This window comes from Epargyreus clarus, unplaced genomic scaffold (assembly GCF_041222505.1).
Source record: "Epargyreus clarus isolate Ecla_fem2 unplaced genomic scaffold, WU_Ecla_fem_2.2 ptg000026l, whole genome shotgun sequence".
Taxonomy (NCBI): domain Eukaryota; kingdom Metazoa; phylum Arthropoda; class Insecta; order Lepidoptera; family Hesperiidae; genus Epargyreus; species Epargyreus clarus.
In genome coordinates, this window is record NW_027332233.1 from 3447310 (window position 1) to 3467722 (window position 20413).

At 35.7% G+C, this 20413-nt stretch overlaps 1 protein-coding gene across 1 annotated transcript in view; it reads right to left on the reverse strand.

Annotated features, from left to right (window-relative positions):
- nmo (serine/threonine-protein kinase nemo) overlaps positions 1 to 20413 on the reverse strand; it is a 211565-nt gene that overhangs the window by 14411 nt on the left and 176741 nt on the right. The window contains 2 exon segments of the mRNA XM_073087289.1: positions 584 to 752; positions 18917 to 19023. Of these exon segments, the coding sequence (XP_072943390.1) occupies positions 584 to 752; positions 18917 to 19023 (276 nt within the window).

A 20413-nucleotide genomic window follows, 5' to 3' on the forward strand; every position in this document is an offset into this window, starting at 1 on the left:
AAGAAAATGTTTGTATTCGTATCCGACTCTTTTTACGACATAATCAAATAATTCTTGCGTCACATTACAGAATTCTCAGAAGATAGCCTTTTCGCACATAGAAACCACGTATTATCATGTGATTTCCACTGCCAGTACTCAATTATGATGAATTAATAGGTCAAGATTAGGTTATGATAAATTAATTGATCAGGAATCCTACATTAATTCAGAGATATTACTTATAAAGATTTATTGAAATGCGGCACGTGAAGTTCCATATTATCATGTAAATAGGATTTCATAGTTTCATTAACTTTCCTTAAGGTACTGTGTATTACTATTTACTACCATCTACTCTTATTTCGGACGCCTTTCTCGAACAGTGAACAAGTTATTTGATACTTAAATCCTTCGCCGTTTGTTTGAGCTAACTCGAAAAATTTAATTTGACAGTTATCCATCGAAAAGTTACATCAAATCTTTCGGACGGATCCGAAACCATCACGGATAACAGTATAGACATCCAAATAACAGCACGTATCTAACTAGTAGTAATGAGCACAAACTTCGTACGAAGTTCTCACGTTTACGTTGTTCTCACCTGTAATATTGCGTGACGACCTCCTGCGTCATGTTCTTGGTGGCGTCTGGCTCCTCGACGCGCGCTAGACCGAAGTCGCATATCTTCAGCACGCAGTTGCTGTTCACCAGGAGGTTGCCGGGCTTGATGTCGCGGTGCAGGATCCGGGCTGAGTGCAGGTACTTCAAACCTGGGGGAGACAATAAAAAATATAAGTTATTACGTGATATACATGTACACTTTTTGACATAACTAAAATTAAACACAATGTTAATCCCTAACGCGCGTTATTAATCAAACGAAATTCGAATTTCAGAAATATTTCGAACGGTACTTTGAAATTGCACGTCGTTACATGAAATAAAATACTGCTCACCATAGATATATTATCCTGCTGTACGACAGTATAATCTATTTATGCTGCATACATGTTTGAAAATCATTCCCTAATTTTATATTTTCAGAACTCATTTTTGATAGTGACGTGTAAAAATATAGAGAAGCATTACCTTCTTTCAAATAAATCTCACATAGTTAAACATTGGATTTCTCCTATAAGAAATCCTATAAGAATTCTTAACACAAAAAGCATAATCGAAACTGAAATTTCATGAGAAATATCATACACTATCCCTAGTAGTATCAGTATGGTACAAGTATTTGACTATCAAAAAAAATTATAACAAGTCAGCCACTTCGGGTTAAGTCATTTTTTATGCTTAAACACATACAACATAACCACCAAATATCCCTAAAGTGTACTGAATATTTTACGGTCACCAGAGTAAACTGAAATTCCAGTCGGCTATACGTAACAAACTAATCCAAAAACCAAATTCCCATTCGTATTTATTTACCGGCGGATAAAATATTTATTGTCCCAACTAATACCGGCGCAAATACGACGCGTATTGGAATGGAATCCAAATAGATATCCTAAACCTATATAAATTGTGCGTTTACGTAACAATGGGCTTAATTTAACAGCAGTTTAACTTTTGTTTATCTTTCCATATATTTTAATGACTCAGACATCGAAATTAAATGTCTATCAGTGACTTTTTAATTAATATATAAATTATATCTGAAAGCAAATGTCTACAAGCATATTTAGGAATTGAGTAATTATTAAACAGAAGCGCATCAGTAGTGCCTTCGTAGTAGAAAGAATAACAAAGGATTCTATTACTTTTGAAGTTATCCATAGGACTAATGCTTTAATGAAACAAAGAAGTTCAACTTCTGTAGGTAAATCATATAGTTAATCTCGAATAATCTTTCTTGAGGTGTTATAAATAATCATTAGACAAAAGAAAGAAGAAACTTCTAACAATAACATAATTATCCTTACTATCCTTACTAATATTATAAATCCGAAAGTAACTCTGTCTGTCTGTCTGTCTGTCTGTCTGTCTGTCTGTCTGTCTGTACGTCTGCCTGGTTGTCTCTTCTTCACGCCCAAACCACTGGACCGATTTTAATGAAATTTTGTACAAAGATAGCCTGAGACCCGAGAAAGGACATAGGATAGTTTTTATCCCGGAAATCCCACGGGAACTAGGGATGGCGATCTAAGATCGATTAATCGGAGAATCGATCTTTTGGACCCAAAACATCAATTATTTTAATCGATATTAGTAAGGATTGAATCGTAAACTATGCATTTGATCAAGTGATGATCTTTAGCAAAGTTGAAGGTACGAATTTTCAGTTTTATGTATGTACATAAAACTGAAATTCGTACCTTCAACTTTACTAACATTAGTATGTTATATTATTTTATTTTAAACGCGGGCGAAGCTGCGGGCAAAAACTAGTTATTAAATAAAAGAAGTTTGACTTCTTTCTTTACTTAACGATTTAAAAATACAGTACGAGCCTAGTGACGTCATCACGTAGACATAACGTAGAAGTTACGTAGAGACTGACATTGGCTTGCACGTGGTCTCAATAACTTCCATACCCGGTAGTAGATAATGTAATTTGATTCAACAAGGGACGGACCGACGCAAACTGCTTCTATAAAGAGCAATTTAGTCACAAATACTGTTTTATCTCACCACTTGTAACTACTTAATACCAGATTTAACATAAAGGACTATTTCCGATCCGGTAGTAGTCATTTTAGATGATCTATTATGTAGAAATAGTACAGTAACAAGAAATTCTGTTTTTCATTCTGTAGGTCCGAAGTTCGAATCCAGGGTTCTCGTATGAAAGAATGTTAGCCGCATCTTTGTTTATTGGTTTTGCTTTAGGATGACAACAAACATTACAAGGAAACTTATTGAAGATTTTCTCAAGGGGAAACTCCATGGGTTTCTTAGGGTTATTTTAATATTTATTGTAACCATAAGGCAGGTTGACTAAGTGATGGAAAATAGCTACCGACGCCCATAGACTTTTGCGAAACCATACAAGTCGCGATTGCATCGCTGGCTTTTCAAGATAGCAATTTTGCACCTGTTTCGACAAGCTCCATATCATAGCGTTCCGGGAATACCTAAGGAGAAAGTTCATACTTTTTGTTCCGTGGTACATACCTATTAACATTTCTAGCAATTCTTTGATCGACGATTATTTCTATCTTTATATATGTATTTCTTATGTGCGTGTGTATGTCACTGAACTCCTCCTAAACGACTGGACTGATTTTGATGAAATTTGTTGTGTGTGTTCAAAGGGACTTGAGAATGGTTTAGATTCACAATTTAGTCCGTGGGAAAAGGTTTTTTTAATTAATTTTTAATTCGTAAGTAGTTGTTGATTTTGGAATTATTCACATTGGATTTGACAGACTTCGCTAGCATCGCAGTTCAAATATTCTATCTATTTTTCAAAGCCGAAAGTGATAAGGGTTGTTCACCCTTAACATTTTTTTATTTAAATGGCAACACAACGTTTGCCGGATCAGCTAGTAAAATATATTTTATAATAGGTATATATACCTAATGCTTTTTCCTAAACACAAACTAGACGTGGCGAGGCGAGTTCCAAAGTGATTTAGGAAACAAGTGGGGGCGGGCGCGAGTAAAAGTGCGAGGCCGTTGGGAAATTAAACTGTTACGAGTGGCGCGGTGTAATCCGCTGTGACGTCGGTGCCTCGTGCTCGTGCCTCCGAGGTGTTAACACTTAAGACACGTTTTGAGCTGAAAGTCTAAACTTTGTTTATCCAAGATATAGGTAATCGTGTTTATCTTGTTCGTCGAAGGCACGCGTTTAATTAAATCGCCGATAAAAAACAAACTATAGATTGAGTTTAGTTAGTTCGCGCGGGATAGATCTGCGAAAGGATGGTTAAGGATAGTTTTAGAAGCAAGTATTTCTCGCTTTTAAAGACATTTTCCAACACGTAAATAAAATACGTAGAAATGCAGATATTATTCGGCCCTCAATTTTTTTTAAATGTGTTTGCTTAGCCTAACCGACTTTTACAGTTTCGCTGAAGTTAGTCGATTCCAAAAAGGACGCAGCTGGAGTGGAATACTGTCATCTAGATGAGGAGGATGGATGGTTAGACCCCGTTTTCAAAGTCCCAACGTCATCTGCTTTTACTAGAAAGTCCTGTCTCAAAAAGGCCCGTTGTTATTCGAGAGCTTCCAATACGATTCCAAATTTTTCCAAGGATCGACCACCATAACGGGTTTGTGCAACTGAAGCTAAGTAGCAAAAGTATATAACATCAGGTACTTCCGCAGTTCAATCCGGTGGTGTCCACATACGCATCTGTAATTACGGGTAGGACGAGTGAAACACATTATTAATTAACGCCACTAATTATAAATTAAGCTTCCGTGTATCTATAGTCAACGGAATAACCGCGGGTCGTCAACCGAGGACCGAAGCCGACAGACCGCGACCGAAGACCGCTGGTCCTTCGCTCCTCCGCGACCGTGGTATGACCGCACGCAGGGAGACAAGAGATTCACTAGAATTACGAAGGATATAGAGCCCGAAAACTTGACATTTATACAAAGGTTTAAATTGAATAAAAATGACCATACAATTTTAATCAAAATTTATATACAAAACTTCAGGTAGCAAAACGAGAATTACTTTAAGTCTGATATCAATTAAGATGATATTAAACTTAGTAAAGAATGTGAACATTTAAAATAAATGGTTCACCCCTTTCTAGCAATAACATTAGGGTAAGTAGAGAAACTCGTATTGACACGTAACACCATCATTGCCTTTTTATCCAAACAACAATGACGAAACATCAACTTTGAAGAGTTACTGTTTTCTTCACCTGATACCTTAAACACTCCGCACTAACTAACCTCTTCTGCTAATAACCAACAACGCCAAGACCATTCATTTGTCATCAATATTTACGTTCGGCGCGCGTTCAAACGGTCGAGCGCGCACTCGCGAGCCGCTGTCCCACGAAGCCGCTTCCAACTGACAAATGTAGTTGGTTTTAATTAACGCCTGCACTCCAACGGACCGTTAGGGTAACCGTGCAGCCAAATGGAACGTGTACACAGTACAATGCGCTATTGCTACACTCGCGAGCCTGGAGGATCGTGAAGTGATGTGAACGATCCTTTGTCCTTTCAACTTTTAAACCATGTTCGATTATATTGGATGGCCTGTTTGTTTGTTTACAAGTTATTTAAATTTCATTTTACTTAGGGCCGCTATAATTTTTTGGAACAAATAGTGATTTAACAATTTAAAAGGAACAAAGTACAAATTAAAAAGTTTGTAGCGCGTAACAGTTAGATACCGATTGACTTAGGTACATATGAAACGACCATCTTAGTCCTCAAAAGTGATAAAGCTTAGATCGGCTTCAGGTAGAACTTCAGTTTTAAATAATGTAACAGCTATCATTTGATGGGAACTAACACCATAAGCTCAACTACTACTTCAATTTGATAAAAAATAATAGTAGTATAAAATATAGTATTGAAGCAGACATCATATATTCAAAGTGTCTCCAGGGGCAGCATCGCATGTGTAATTCCAGATATATCGTTGAGGTCGATTACCGATATTTATGGGCTGCGATGACCGCTAACATCCGGATAACCGCATGACCACTCGCAAATTTTATTGCACAGTAAAAAGCTCTTTATTACTTACATTCATTTTAGTAACAAACACTAAATAATGTTTTATTTAATACAAATAACATCTTATCACAATTCGACAACTTTGTCGACATAATTTTTAATGTTACTAAGACAAATAAGAAAGTAATAACATGGAAATAAAATTTTGTTTAATTAAAAGAATCTTAACTAATTTAGTCTCACAAATTTATCGAATCCGACGCAACAACGAAATGTTTGAATATCCTTAAATAGAAATCACTAAGACCATCTAACCGTAAATTTATAAATTCTGCTTCCTAAAGAGAATCAGCGGTTATAAATAACATCCCAATAGTAATAAAGTGAAATAAATAACTGTATAGAATCTTTCTTAGAGTGCAACCATATATCAAATGACAACGGATTATATTGTACATTAGAGGTGGAACGGACGGACAGTCACATAGACAGACAAACAAGCAGATATAGTTTCGCTTTCATATTCGCAGAGATTGGTTGCACTTATATATTTTGCGTACACTTAAAAATATAGCCGTATTAGCACCACCGTAGGTACACATTTATGATTTTCTTTTTTACAGTTTCTAAGTATATAACGCGCTTGTGGCTTATTCTAAAAAAAAACGTAAGCACACGCGAGTTTCGCAAAACTCGTTTGAAGAGATTACGCGTATCACACGTGTCTTATAACCAGAACGTTTCCTTCCCCAAAGTACAGAGAATGTAACCACTTCCTGCATAACGTTTATAGTCCGGAATTTTTAGGGTTCCGTATAGGGTAAAAACGGAACCCTATTACTAAGCATCCGCTGTCTGTCCGTCTGTCTGTCTGTCACAGGGCTCTAACTCCTGAACCGTAATTGATAGACACTTGAATTTTTTACAGGGTATGGTTAACGGTGGCCACTATAACAACAAATAACAGTTAAAACTGATACAATTAATATTTTAACATTTTTAATTCAATTTTGATAGCGTTATAATTCAATTTTTAAAACTTATACTGCGGAATTTTAGTTCCAATACGGTCCACGGGGGCGCTGTATGCGCAAATTCGTAAACGTTGAACATTTTCGAGCAAACGTAAAAACTCATACTAAGGGTACAGAGTTTATAATAGGTAAATAATACACTAACTTTTTAAGTCGAATTTATCATAAATACTTTTACGACCTCAAGTATTCCCAAGTATATTTACACCTATCAGACACGACATCCGATACTCAACCGACACGACAAATATTCATTTCAAATATTTTCACGCAAACCCGTCTGAGGTTTCCTTCAAGAGCCATAAGTTCATAACGTATTCTGTAACGGGATTTTGTAAAGCACACGCCACACATTTGCCATGTTACGGCGTGTCCCAAACATACAAAAACGTTTCCGCATCCGACATGACAATTATTCCGACCGTCTCTGTTGCGAAAGCCCGCCTGTCGCGTTTCAACGGGAATAATAATCCCGGAAGAGCCTTTCCGAATTGCCAGTTGACAAACCGTACTATATATTTCGAGAAAACTTCATTAGTGTAACTAATTGAAGATACTAATGTATTACGCCGGTTACAGGCGCGTTTTTTTAATAATGTAGACTTAAGACAAAAGGAGTGATAGAAAAGTTCTTCATCTGTGGGCATTTAAGAGTCTAGAGATTTCGCCGATTAATTGCTCTTGTCACGTCTTATCTGAAGTGACGTTATCGATGACGTCGAAAAGGCATTACGAAGAAGTATAACTTTCAGACTGTTACTACCAATATTAGTATTATACTAGGTACACTCTATTTGAACTACTGGTCGTGTGTAATAAGTCAGTTTTTATTAGAAAAATAATCATATTTAATTTTCTCAAATCGGGGAATACAATGCGACCTTAACACGCTTCTGTTTAGTATGCGGTTCCCATTTGGAGATAATTGAATTTTTACATTTCCTTCAGTGCCACCTGTGAGGTAGGAATATTGTGAACGATAATTTATCGCAATAAATCCAGAATAGCTTACGTAGGGAATCTCTCCAGGCGTGGGGTAGATTCTATGAGAGTAAAATATGTGTTTGTAGTTAGAGTCCTCGGTATTACTGATGCATAGTCTGTGTAAGACGCGTTTTATAATTTAAGAGTATCTGTAACTAATTTCGAAATTACACATTTTAAAAACAAAATCTAGGGCTTAAAATATAGCCTATGTCTCTCCTACAATTTAGATGAATCCAAAGACACATCATATGAGAAAATCCGTTAAGCCGTAAAAAATATAAAAGTGTTTAACGTAATGTTTATTACAAAATTGGATTTAATATCTTCAACACAATGAATGTAACACGCACATCAGCGTTTTTAAAGATTCTATCTCTTGGTAGACCAAAAGAGGCTGCAAAAATTGCATGAGAAAAAAACTTTACATGGTCATATTACACAATATGCCTAGGCATTGTCTTTTTGACCAATTATTAAAACTCAGTACGGGAGCTAGTAAAATAATACGAAACGCAAAAGTTTACAAATAAGAGTTTATCACTTTTAGATCTCTTAATTTCGCAAGCGCAGAATTCAAAGACGTTTTCAAAACGTGGCGCATAAATTACGCTATAGGCAGGCAAGGGTGATAGGTAGGGATGCACATTTTTCAAAATATCGATATCAATATCTTTATAGATATCTACTAGCAGAACCCGCGGCTTCGCCCGCGTAAAAAATATGATATGACATACAAATAACTGTAATCGTAAATTTCTATTTTAACAATTTTAATGATAAAGTAGCACAAAAACTCTAATAAGTGGACTGTAATGAAACTTTCTTTAAAATATAAGTTGCATGTAGGATACAATAATTATTATTTACACTATTCCATAGGAACCGTCTATGTTCTATGGGGCCTTACATACAGTGGTTATTTCCTGGGTCTCTGGCTGGGCGGTTAGAGCTCCCATTCTTGCCGCCCGCAACTCCAGAAGTCCCCTTTTAGTCTCGTACGACAGGCAGAGGATAATGTAGCCCTGTTCTAGCCCTATATTTTAATCCAAGGTCTATGTGTCTACCACATCACCATCACTAATACACACATAACCACAACCATACCCCACGGCAGGACAAAATGTTGGCACACAGTGTGTCCAAAGTAGTTGCGATGTACTTAATCAGTATACCAAAATGTAGACCAATTTGAATAAACTTACGCATTATCATATATGAAATTTGCAACCGTCCACGTTGTCGTGTATTGTCTGAGTAGACGTTATCTGAAATTTCACGTTTCTAACTTCGAACCTAAAAGAATCCCGTATACATACATATAACACTTCTTTTACCTCCTTAGTAGTATTTCAAAAACATTCCTTTGTACGTATGCATCAATAAATACTTTATCAGCAAATTTCTGAAAGCTAATATTCAACACCAGCGGTCGGCAACCCACCCACAGGTGTTGTGTGGCCCGCGACTTCCCTTGTGGCCCGCGGGTCTGCGCGTTACTAATAATTGGCCAAGTGTGCAAGTCAAACCCGCACCTGGAGGGTTCCGTTCAACAAAAATTTTCTTTTTTTTTAATTTCTAGTATTTAATATTGCAGCAGCCATTAAAGTACACACATTGTGAAAATTAGAACTGTCTACCTTTAACGGTTCAAAAGTTAGTTGGAAAAATATCGAATAGCAGTTTGTGTTGTATGGGGACCCCTTTTTGTTTTCAACTTTTTTTTTATTTTTAGTATTTGTTGTTATAGCGGCCACAGTTATGCATCCTCTGTAAGAATTTCAAATGTCTATCTATTACGGTTCAAGAGATAGAGGCCTGTGACACACGGACAAACGGACAGACAGCGAAGTCTAAGTAATAGGGTTCCGTTTTTATCCTTTAGATACGGTACCCTATAAACCGCTGTTCTGCACTTCAGCACGCGCTTTACATTCCCATGTTAAAAATATATGTTACGACGGCCCGTGGAATTTCGCCCTACACTAAACTTATCTGCACTATGTTCTTTTTCCAGACACGCCAAAGGAAGTAACTTCAATAACGGTATTTAAAGAAACTTTCTCTACTTATAGTACCCTAATGGGGTTGATTTTTGAGTTACTAAAAATGCTGAAATAGATGTGTAAACAGAAAGGCATAATGCATACACCCTTTTATAGCCGTCTTAACGATTGATGTAAAATAACAGTGACTCAGATGCTTCATTGAGTCCAATGATAATTTTGCATAGTGGTTGCTTCCAAATTAACGGATTATAAAATAAAGTTCCAACCCCTATTTAAAGACCTAAAGGGTTGATTTTCAAAAAATGGAAAAATAAATGATATATTATTTACAACCAGAAAGCAAAATACCAATTTTCATAGACTTTGCTTCAAAATCTGCGGACTTCTAAACGAAGTTTCTGCCCCTATTATACCCTCTTAAGGGTAGATTTTCCATAAATGGTGTTAAAAAAGTTCGATCATTCCCAACCAGAAAGGCAATTACCTTTTTTACAGTCCTTGCTTCCAAATTAACGGTTTTTAAAATAAAGTTCCATCCCCTATTATACGTCCTTAAGGGTGAATTTTCAAAAACGGTGAAATAGGTGTTCTATTATTTTCAATCAGAAAGCAGAATACTAAATTACATAGACTTTGCTCTAAAAACTGCGAACTCCTAAACGAAGTTTCTACCCTATTTTATCCTCTTAAGGGTAGATTTTCCATAAACGTTGCTAAAGAAGATCTATTATTCCGTATCAGAAAGATAAATCCTATTTTTACAGTCCTTGTTACCAAATAAACGGATTTTAAAATAAAATTCCATCCCCTATTAAACAACCTTAAGGGTTGATTTTCCAAAAACTGTGAAATAGGTATCCTATTATTTTGAATCAGAAAGCCAAATAACAATTTTCATAGACTTTGCTTAAAAAGCTGTGGACTTCTAACGAAGTTTCCACCCCTATTTTACCTTCTTAAGGGTAGATTTTCCATAAACGGTGTTAAAGAAGCTCTATTATTTTGAACCAGAAAGCTAAATGCTATTCTTACAATCCTTGTTTCCAAATTAACGGATTTTAAAATAAAGTTCTATTCCCTATTAATCGAACTTAAGGGTTGATTTTTCAAAAGCTGTAAAATAGGTGTTCTATTATTTTCAATCAGAAAGCTGAATACCAATTGTCATAGACTTTGTTTCAAAATCTGCGGACTTCCCAACAAACTTTCAACCCCTATTTTACCCTCTTAAGGGTAGATTTTCCATAAATAGTGTTAAAAAAGTTCTATTATTTCCAACAGGAAAGCCAAATGCAATTTTTTATAGTCCTTGCTTCCGAATTAACGGAGTTTTAAAATAAAATTCCAACCCCCATTTAACAACCTTAAGGGATGATTTTCCAAAAAACAATGAAATAGGTGATTAATTAGTTTCTATCGAAAACCCAAATACCGACTTTCGTACAGTTTACATTAAAACTGGGGGACTTTCATACAAACTTACAACCCATATTTTACTCTCTTAAGGGTAGATTTTCCATAAATAGTGTTAAAAAAGTTCTATTATTTCCAACAGGAAAGCCAAATGCAAATTTTTATAGTCCTTGCTTCCGAATTAACGGAGTTTGAAATAAAATTCCAACCCCCATTTAACAACCTTAAGGGTAGATTTTCCAAAAAACAATGAAATAGGTGATTAATTAGTTTCTATAGAAAACCCAAATACCGACTTTCGTACAGTTTACATTAAAACTGGGGGTCTTTCATTCAAACTTACAACCCTTATTTAACCCAAATAAGGGTTGATTTTCCAAAAACGATAGAATTAAAGTTCCACTATATCTAACCAGTGAGGCAATGGCTAACTTTCATAGTGCTGGCTTTCAAATTGCCAAATTTTCAAATAAGCTGTCAACCCTAATTTTACCAACTTAAGGGTTGATTTTCCAAAAATGGTGAAATAGGTGTTTAATTATTTTCTATTAAAAACCCAAATACAGATTTTCATAGAGTTTACTTCAAAACTGGGGGAATTCCATACAAACTCAGAACCCTTATTTAACCCACATAGGGGTTGATTTTCCAAAAACGGTAGAACTAAAGTTCTATTATATCTAACCAGTAAAGCAATGGCTAACTTTCATAGTGCTGGCTTTCAAATTGGCAAATTTTAAAATAAGCTGTCAACCCTTATTTTACCAACTTAAGGGTTGATTTTCCAAAAATGGTGAAATAAGTATTTAATTATTTTTAATCGAAAACCCAAATACCGATTTTCATAGAGTTTACATCAAAACTGGGGGAATTCCATACAAACTTACAACCCTTATTTAACCCACATAGGGGTTGATTTTCCAAAAACGGTAGAACTAAAGTTCTATTATATCTAACCAGTAAAGCAATGGCTAACTTTCACAGTGCTGGCTTCCAAAATGGCAAAATTTAAAATAAGCCGTCAACCCCTATTTAACCACCTTTAGGGTAGATTTTGGAAAAACCCTTAGATTAGATTTTTATTACTTTAAATCAGAAAGCTAAATACCAATTTTCATCCAGTTTGCTTTAAAACTGACGGACTTTCATACTAACTTTCAACCCCCATTTTACCCCCTTAACGGTGGAATATCAAAAAATCCGTTCTTAGTGCGCATCTACATTATAAAATGAAGCTATATTTCAAATTTTATGATTGTAACTTCAGTAGTTTCGTCAAAACCTTGATTAATACGTTTTGAACGTGAGTATCTTTTCGCTTTTATATATATAGATAATCATATCGAATGCAGTGAAAAGGTATACTATCGTTGTATATAAAATTCCGCGTTATTATCTAAATATATCAATAATTCATAATATCTATTCAAGGAGGTACATCTTTTTATTTCGCCGATAAAGTTTAAAGACTACTTATTTTGACGACCCTTTTGCCAAACCTAGTCGTGTTATTAGATGAAATGTTTAAAATTTCGATATCGATATTTATTTTTTGTCGATGTTCGATAACAATAGATCATCAATAGTCTCTATAACGTCATAAATATCGATATTTAGAGCTCGATATTATCAAAATTTCGATATATCATAGCATCCCTAGTAATAGGCACCTCTGCAGAGGCTCTGTCCCCGGCGCCGCCACATTTCCATAATTCCGCTCGTTACCGCGCACCAAGCTCCGATGGTATCTCTCCGCGTCGTTGGATAAACATAATTAATTAAAACATCTCCGTTATTAACCTTTGATAAGTAAAATAGAAAGATACTTCTCCACATTGAATTTGGACGAAGCCACGAAAGGCTTATTTGCCAGTTATTTTTTGAATTCTTGAAAAATAAAAAAAAAAAGCATTTTTAGACAAAATATACCTACATATAAAACTCTAATACTACGTAATTTACGTAATAAATAAATATGTATTTCAAACATTTTAGGGACACTTTAGCACTGAGACGTGTCAAAATCTTATTTACGCAACAATTTAAATTCGCAAAACTGGATACACCTTCTTGTTAGGAGTGATCTATGTATTTTGCTCATCTAAGTTATTAACGTTAAACATTTCACATGCGGACACAATTAACTTTGTGAAATCATTGCAAGTAATGTTTTTTTTATAAAATGTTCTCTTTTATTTCGCAATATTAATTCGAAATCTACTTTATTATATTGTTATCGCGCCGTAACTGTGCTCGCTTAATTGTTTAACTGTTCTGAGATTTATTATAATACGTATTTAGTTTCATGATGGAAAGTTTGTTTTATAATAATTGTGGAAAGCGATGTGAACGAATACCCAATGTAACTAATAGGTATATTTCATTATAAGCGCCATAAGCATAATTATGTACTCTACGATGTAAACTGGCCAATTGTACCTATATTATGTACAGGTCCCAATATGTATACGTTTTTTTAAATCCACTGATATCAATTTAAAGGTGTGTTAAAGATAATTTGTAGAACCCTAAGACAGCCTGAATGTGGTTCTTTTCTGGGTTGTAAGGTATCGCGCGACTGAAGTATAAGGTGTACCTAATTATTCTGTAATTATATGCCCTTACGTAAAGTTCCACCATATTTGTAAGTAACTACAGATATCCATAGGCGGCAGAGATCAATAACTATTAGCTGAACTACATATTTTCATGCTACTTGATTCGTCAAATGGAGCACCTACAATCTACATGCCTAGTTGCCAATTGCATGAAAATATTTTAATAAAACACACGACAATCATTTAACCGGCATACATTATAGATAAAAAGCTTCGTATGAACGACATTAGCATACCTCATGGCTCATATGTCGTGCACCGCTCAAGTCAAACAAAATTCCCTTTATACCGTTTCCACTCCAATTTCAGTCACAATTCACCGTCATAAACACTCTGCTGTTCTACTATTGGTCACTGATATAGACCAATTTCGGACTAACTAGGGATTGAGCTTTAGTTTATCTATTCAGCAGATTCGACTTCACATATTTACAAAAATAGTAAAGAACTCGTTGATGTGTGAATTGTGAATTCGCGATACATTTCGTTACTGTACAAAGCTATTAATTCTCACGATACACACAACAAAAATAAAAGTTACGGCAATAATTTCACTGCCATTAGATTGCTAAATCTTCAGTATGAATGTTCGCTTCACCACACACGCTTAGAAACATGAAAGAACGATGACACTGAGTCTATTCATTCAGTAAAAATCGCGAAGTTTTACAAGGACCATATGAGTAACATAGACCACAAAATCCAAAATATGCTCATAACGGACGCAACATACGATTCCGGGACTGCAAGCGGCATACATTATTAACAGCAAACGTGGCTCCGGATCACATTACCATATCCCATTCGCTGTGTGCCGCCTGAGTTGTACCAAACAGATACATTATGACATTATGTCATTTACTTCTGTATATACACAAGCATTTGATCAGGATTTTAAAAGGAGACATTTTTTTTTTTTATAATATAAGAGTAGCAGACGAGCATGCAGTCCACCTGATGGTAAGTGGCTACTGCCGCCCATGGACATCTGTAATCAACCCCAGATACGATTAGATATTCCTACCTGAGGTCGGCCACAGATGCGCCGCTACCCCTGAGGACTAAGCTGTAACGCCTCGAAAAAGTATGTCTCCCTTACCACACCCTTCAAACCGGAACACAGCAGCGCCTAACACTGCTGTTATTAGGTAGAAATAGGTTACTTATGACGCTTCCGACACACATACCGACCATTAAGGAGCTATACAATGGCGATAGTCCATATTGATGACCGACGTCACCTATCATTCAGCCACCATCTTTAAACTACCCCGTGTGTCGTCAGAAACTATTAGCGATTGTCGTCAACAGCCGACAATAGTCGCCCTTTGTCGACTTTTTGCAAACATGAATAGTCCCTCGTATATAACTTATTATCCGTCGTGTGTGTCACCATAAACATTACTAATCTGCAATAAGCTAGTTTTAAAATTAGTTTAGTTTTTCCCTGCCATGGAAGCAAATCACACGATACACGCGGTACACATTCGATGTTAAAATGTTAACTTTAGTTCCTATAATTGTAGAGACAAATAATATTGCGTAAATTTCAAAAATTAAATTCTAAATTCAACAATTACTTGTAAATAACTGTATACATACATTTAAACAAAACATTATCATTAACGGAACATCGCTGTACAAACGTTAGATATTGTATAAACAAACAACCCTTTAACATTGCCGTATCGTCGTAAATCGTGAGTTTACCGTTCGCCTTTGACAATGAATTTGAGAACCGTTATAAAGCCGGGTACAAAATAATCACGTAAACAAAATTCGAATGCCGTACCTAAACAAGCCTTCTGAATCCGAAAAATATTCTTAGTCTGATAAATCAAATCATATTTGGTCCTTTAGGTTCATCATCATATCCATTACTGTCCCACTGTTGGGCAAGGGGTTTATCGCAGAATTATAGGATAAGACAGCCATGTTGGTTGAAAAATCTTTTTAGCACATTTTTTGTCCTACAATACTAAAAATCTACTACGCTTTAACAGACATTTTGAATAAACTAAACAAAACCTTTAGTTTTAAACTCTCTAATGTTAATTTGATTATTGTATCGAGGAATCAAATCCACACCTCCAGCGAACAATAAATTATGCAACAAAGACAAACTCATACGGCATACTAGGATTAAGTTAGACTAACGTGCTCGTATATACATATTACATATACGCGGATGTTTTGTGGATGAGAATTCAACGCATCCGTTAGCCTGTCGCCGGCGCGGCCGCCACATTCCCCAGAATCCACGTAAGCTTGTACCTAACAAAGATAACATCCGTGACATCGGATCGGACCGCTCGCGTCGGAATGCCCACTGTCCCCGACGAGTGGGTGCTACTCCACTCTACACTCTACACATTGTAATGACCGCCTCACGCTAAGGTTGGTATTCCACTCGTCAAATATCTCTGTCCAATGTACATTTAACAAATAAATTGGATGACTTCATCCAATTTACTAGCAACACCGATATTTAATCAAAGATTTTCCCAGCTAGAAGAACTCGTTTCCAGGCCAAAAACAATCGCCAAAAACAGTTCCTCCACGTTCTTCCATTTTCTAAAACTACGCAAATTATAAAGAAATCATGGACAAAGATTTGACAAGTGGAAAGGGCATCTGTTCTGTCAAAGAAATTTGATCAAATGTTGGACATTGAAATTGGACAAATATATTGATGTGTGGAATACCACCCTAAGTGATGTTTGTTCACATAGTTTACATTCCATATTCCGAGCGTCTGAGAGGTCAGTATAAAATTCGCTCGCAAATACTTCGCTCTGGAGTAGGTATGGCCGTAGAGAATTTGAGATGCATGAGTTTAAGACCTGTTTGAACGGTGAGATTTATTTTCTCATCTTTAGTTTCTGTCTAAGCGTTAGGTTAAACGAGAGCCGTAACAAATATATTAATCCCATGTTTTTTATTAAATTCCAGAATATATGAAATATTTATTTTTCATATTCTGTTTCATTAAAAAAATACCGTAAGATTATCCCAGATGCAACTAATGACGTCTACTTTTCGTAACTTTATATTATTTTTTCTAAAAGTTCATATTTATACTTAGCAGTTGAGATGCGTATTTCTAACTATCATTAGTATACATAGGTACATCATTTTGCATCAAGTGTAGTCTCTAGTTTCATCTAGCGTCCAGAAAGTTTTTAATTAAACGCTGGAAGCACTGGGAAGCTTAACGATCGCATTTTTCTAGATTCCCAAGCGCTCTGCTCGGTGGAAATCTCCGGGCATAGTGCGAATAATTGCGAAAATTAATAATGCGAAATCGGGAGACGGGGCGGCGCGGGCGACGGATCTTTTTATCGACGAGAATGGATTACATTTGCATTCACAGCGGGATCCAGCTAATATCTACGTTTGTAGTTTGTGGTGACTAAAAACTAGGTTACAGTTTGAGAAACGTCCAAAGAGTAAAGTTTTTGCCGTAAATCGAGTGCAGTTTGAGAACGGCGGGCACTTGGGAGTTTTAATTGATTTACGGCAGGTGGAAGTACAGTGGAGTGGGCATTGAACGTGAAGGCGCACTGAGCTGTCTTTAGCCGAGAGCGCCGTTCTCGCGGGGGCTCCATTTGTTTTCAACTTGAATTTATCGACGCGCTCCGAGCTGCAAGCCGTTACTCGTTCCTGTTTGCTGAGCTGAGAAAATACTACCTTGTACGTTATTTTCCGTCATATATTTCACCGAAGGGAGCAGTTTCACGAAAGAAACGGACGTCTCGTGAATTCGTAACGAAGAGCGAGCGTTTTTCGAAACGAAACAACAGTGCAATGCTGTTTTGAAGCAAAAATCTGTACGTCTGAACAAAAAGGATTATCTAAAGTTTTACTCACATTGTAATAATGAGTACGTAAATAACTGCCACTGCTTCTCGTGAACAAGCTATTGATATAATTTAAGCGGCATAGTGGAATGCAGTGTATAACATTTCTAATCGAAGAAAGCTACCTGCTATACGCAGTGAACCAGCGTAGAGGAGTATGTTCACAACCTCTTCCAATGTAACATTGATTGATGTACTAACATAGGATAAGAAGATATCTAAAATATACACAACATAATTATTATAATATTATAAGATTCATGCCATTTCATTATTATCATACCCCACATAGAAGGAACGACCTCGCCCTAGTATATGTAGAGGAATAGTAGGACGGATAGCGTGAAAGCCTCATTACTCTTGATGAAAAAAGTTCACGGTATAATAAGGGATGCGCTTACATTAAGCAAGTTCCCCAGTATGAAACATTAGTTAAGTTAGTTCTACCATAAAACGGCTTTGTGTCGTAAAGCGCATCTCGCTTAAAATAATAACTATAATAAATTATGTTGGGATTTATGAAATTTACGGTTTAGAATGAGTTTATGGGATTTTATTAACTGTTTATTACATATAATACGCGTTTTTACAATTTAGAACTGTCAAACAGAATATTAAAGAATATTAAAGGCATGGACCTACAATACATATTCTACACATTAAGTGTAATTCGTAGCATTTTTTTTATAATATAGGTGTAGCAGATGAGCATGCAGTCCACCTGATGGTAAGTGGCTACTGCCGCCAATGGACATCTGTAATCAACCCCAGATAGGATTAGATATTCCTACCTGAGGTCAGCCACAGATGCACCGCTACCCTTGAGGACTAAGCTGGAACGCCTCGGAAAAGTCTGTCTCCCTTACCACACCCTTCAAACCGGAACACAGCAGCGCCTAGCACTGCTGTTATTAGGTAGAAATAGGTGTGACGGTGGTGCCGCCGGAGTCGAAACACAAAGGGTTCTACTACCTTCAAAATTCTATATAGAAGTTATCATATGACGACGTAATTGTAATTGCTCGAATAGAAAGTTATGAACTATGGCCATCATATCAATATTCGTTACGGTAAACCACGGCTCATTTCGTTCGATCATACGTCACGATTCTATTCTACTAATATATCTATTTTATTTTAAGCACGTGTGGTTATTTTAAAAGATATAGGTACTACGAAAATGGCTTTAAAATCAAATCGCAATAACAAACATTTTTAACTACCCGTTGATAAGATTACAGTCCTATCTGAGTTCTGCCATAGATGCGTGGCTACCTCTGAGGACTAAATAGTATTATTCATTTTAAAAAGTAAACTAGTACGTACAACTTTCACAAATTCAGGTGCAATATTAAGACTTATCACGTATTTATACCGATTATTTAATAAAATAAGTAATAAGAAAATCAACTCACCTCTGAGTATCTGGTAGAGGAAGACTTTGATGTGGTCGGCGGAGAGGTGTTGCGGCGATACGATGATCTTGTGCAGGTCGCTTTGCAGGAGTTCGGTGATCACGTAACTGTTGTGAGCTGGGTTAAGGCATTACTTGTGGAATTTTGTTTGTACATGTTATTAAAAACAGTAGATAAAACTTACAATTCAATACAATTTATCTGTTGGAAAACTGGTCCAACTTATAGTGGTAAAAGTCAAGTCAAACAGTGCTTGTTATCAATTCCAAGGTGATGGCAATACATATATATTATTAATTAGATCTTTTTAATGACTATAAACCAATAGATTGTAAAAAGTACTAAACACTGTATATAAAAATATAAAATACTAAGTACGGAATTTATGTAAACAACCGTCACATATTAATTTCACATCGAACAATTGCTATGAAAGCTCCTAAAATATATAACATTATATCCATGACGTTCCTATAATAACCATGAAATGAAAACACCGCATAGTCTATAATATAAATTCACAAAGAAATTCATATTCCAACATAACTAATAAAACGTTATCACTACTCGTGAAGCAGCACTGAACTTAATAGTAGAAGATCCGAAGCTAAATCGAACTGGACCGAGCTGATAATAGAATGAAACTCATTTTATAACGAAATTAGTACATTGGGTAATACATTAAAAATGGGTTTGCTAAAAAAATCCTGGACAGGATAATTTTAATTATTTTTTGAAAAATTAATTTTCATTTTGCAGACAACCCTATATCAACGTGTTCACAATAAAACAGCGCTTCTACTGATATAAAATTTTATCTATTATCATCATGAGTGAAAGTAGTTGCCAGCGAAATACCTGTTTATACCTGACAACCCAGTAGTTCGTCCACGTAAATAATAGGCAACCCAAAGCCTGCACATTCTGTATGTTTTTAACATTCACTCAGAATAGAATTTTCTTATTATTTTGATGTTGCAAAATTTAATTTTCAATTAAATTTTAATTTTTCAAAAAATAATTAAAATTATCCTGTCCAGGATTTTTTTAGCAAACCCATTTTTAATGTATTACCCAATGTACTAATTTCATTATAAAATGAGTTTCATTCTATTATCAGCTCGGTCCAGTTCGATTTAGCTTCGGATCTTAGACCATAACAAACTTCGCTATTTGAACTACTTTTTCATTCTATTAGCTTTCCTACATACGATCCATGGCATAACAAACAACTATTGTGAAAATTTCGAAATTGAAGTAAATTCCATTGTAGAGAGTACAGACTAACGACCGCGACAAATAGGGAACGTAATTTGGACGCCCACATAAGGGCGCGGCGCGCATGTCCTCCCTTACACTCCGCACCACAGTAAGAGAAATATAGTAAGATACGTTAAAAATTACGAACGTAATTAACACTAAATAGGCGATTTAGATGTTGTATCATATTTAAAATAAATTATAAAACAGATATTTCATTCTTCACTCAATAAAAGT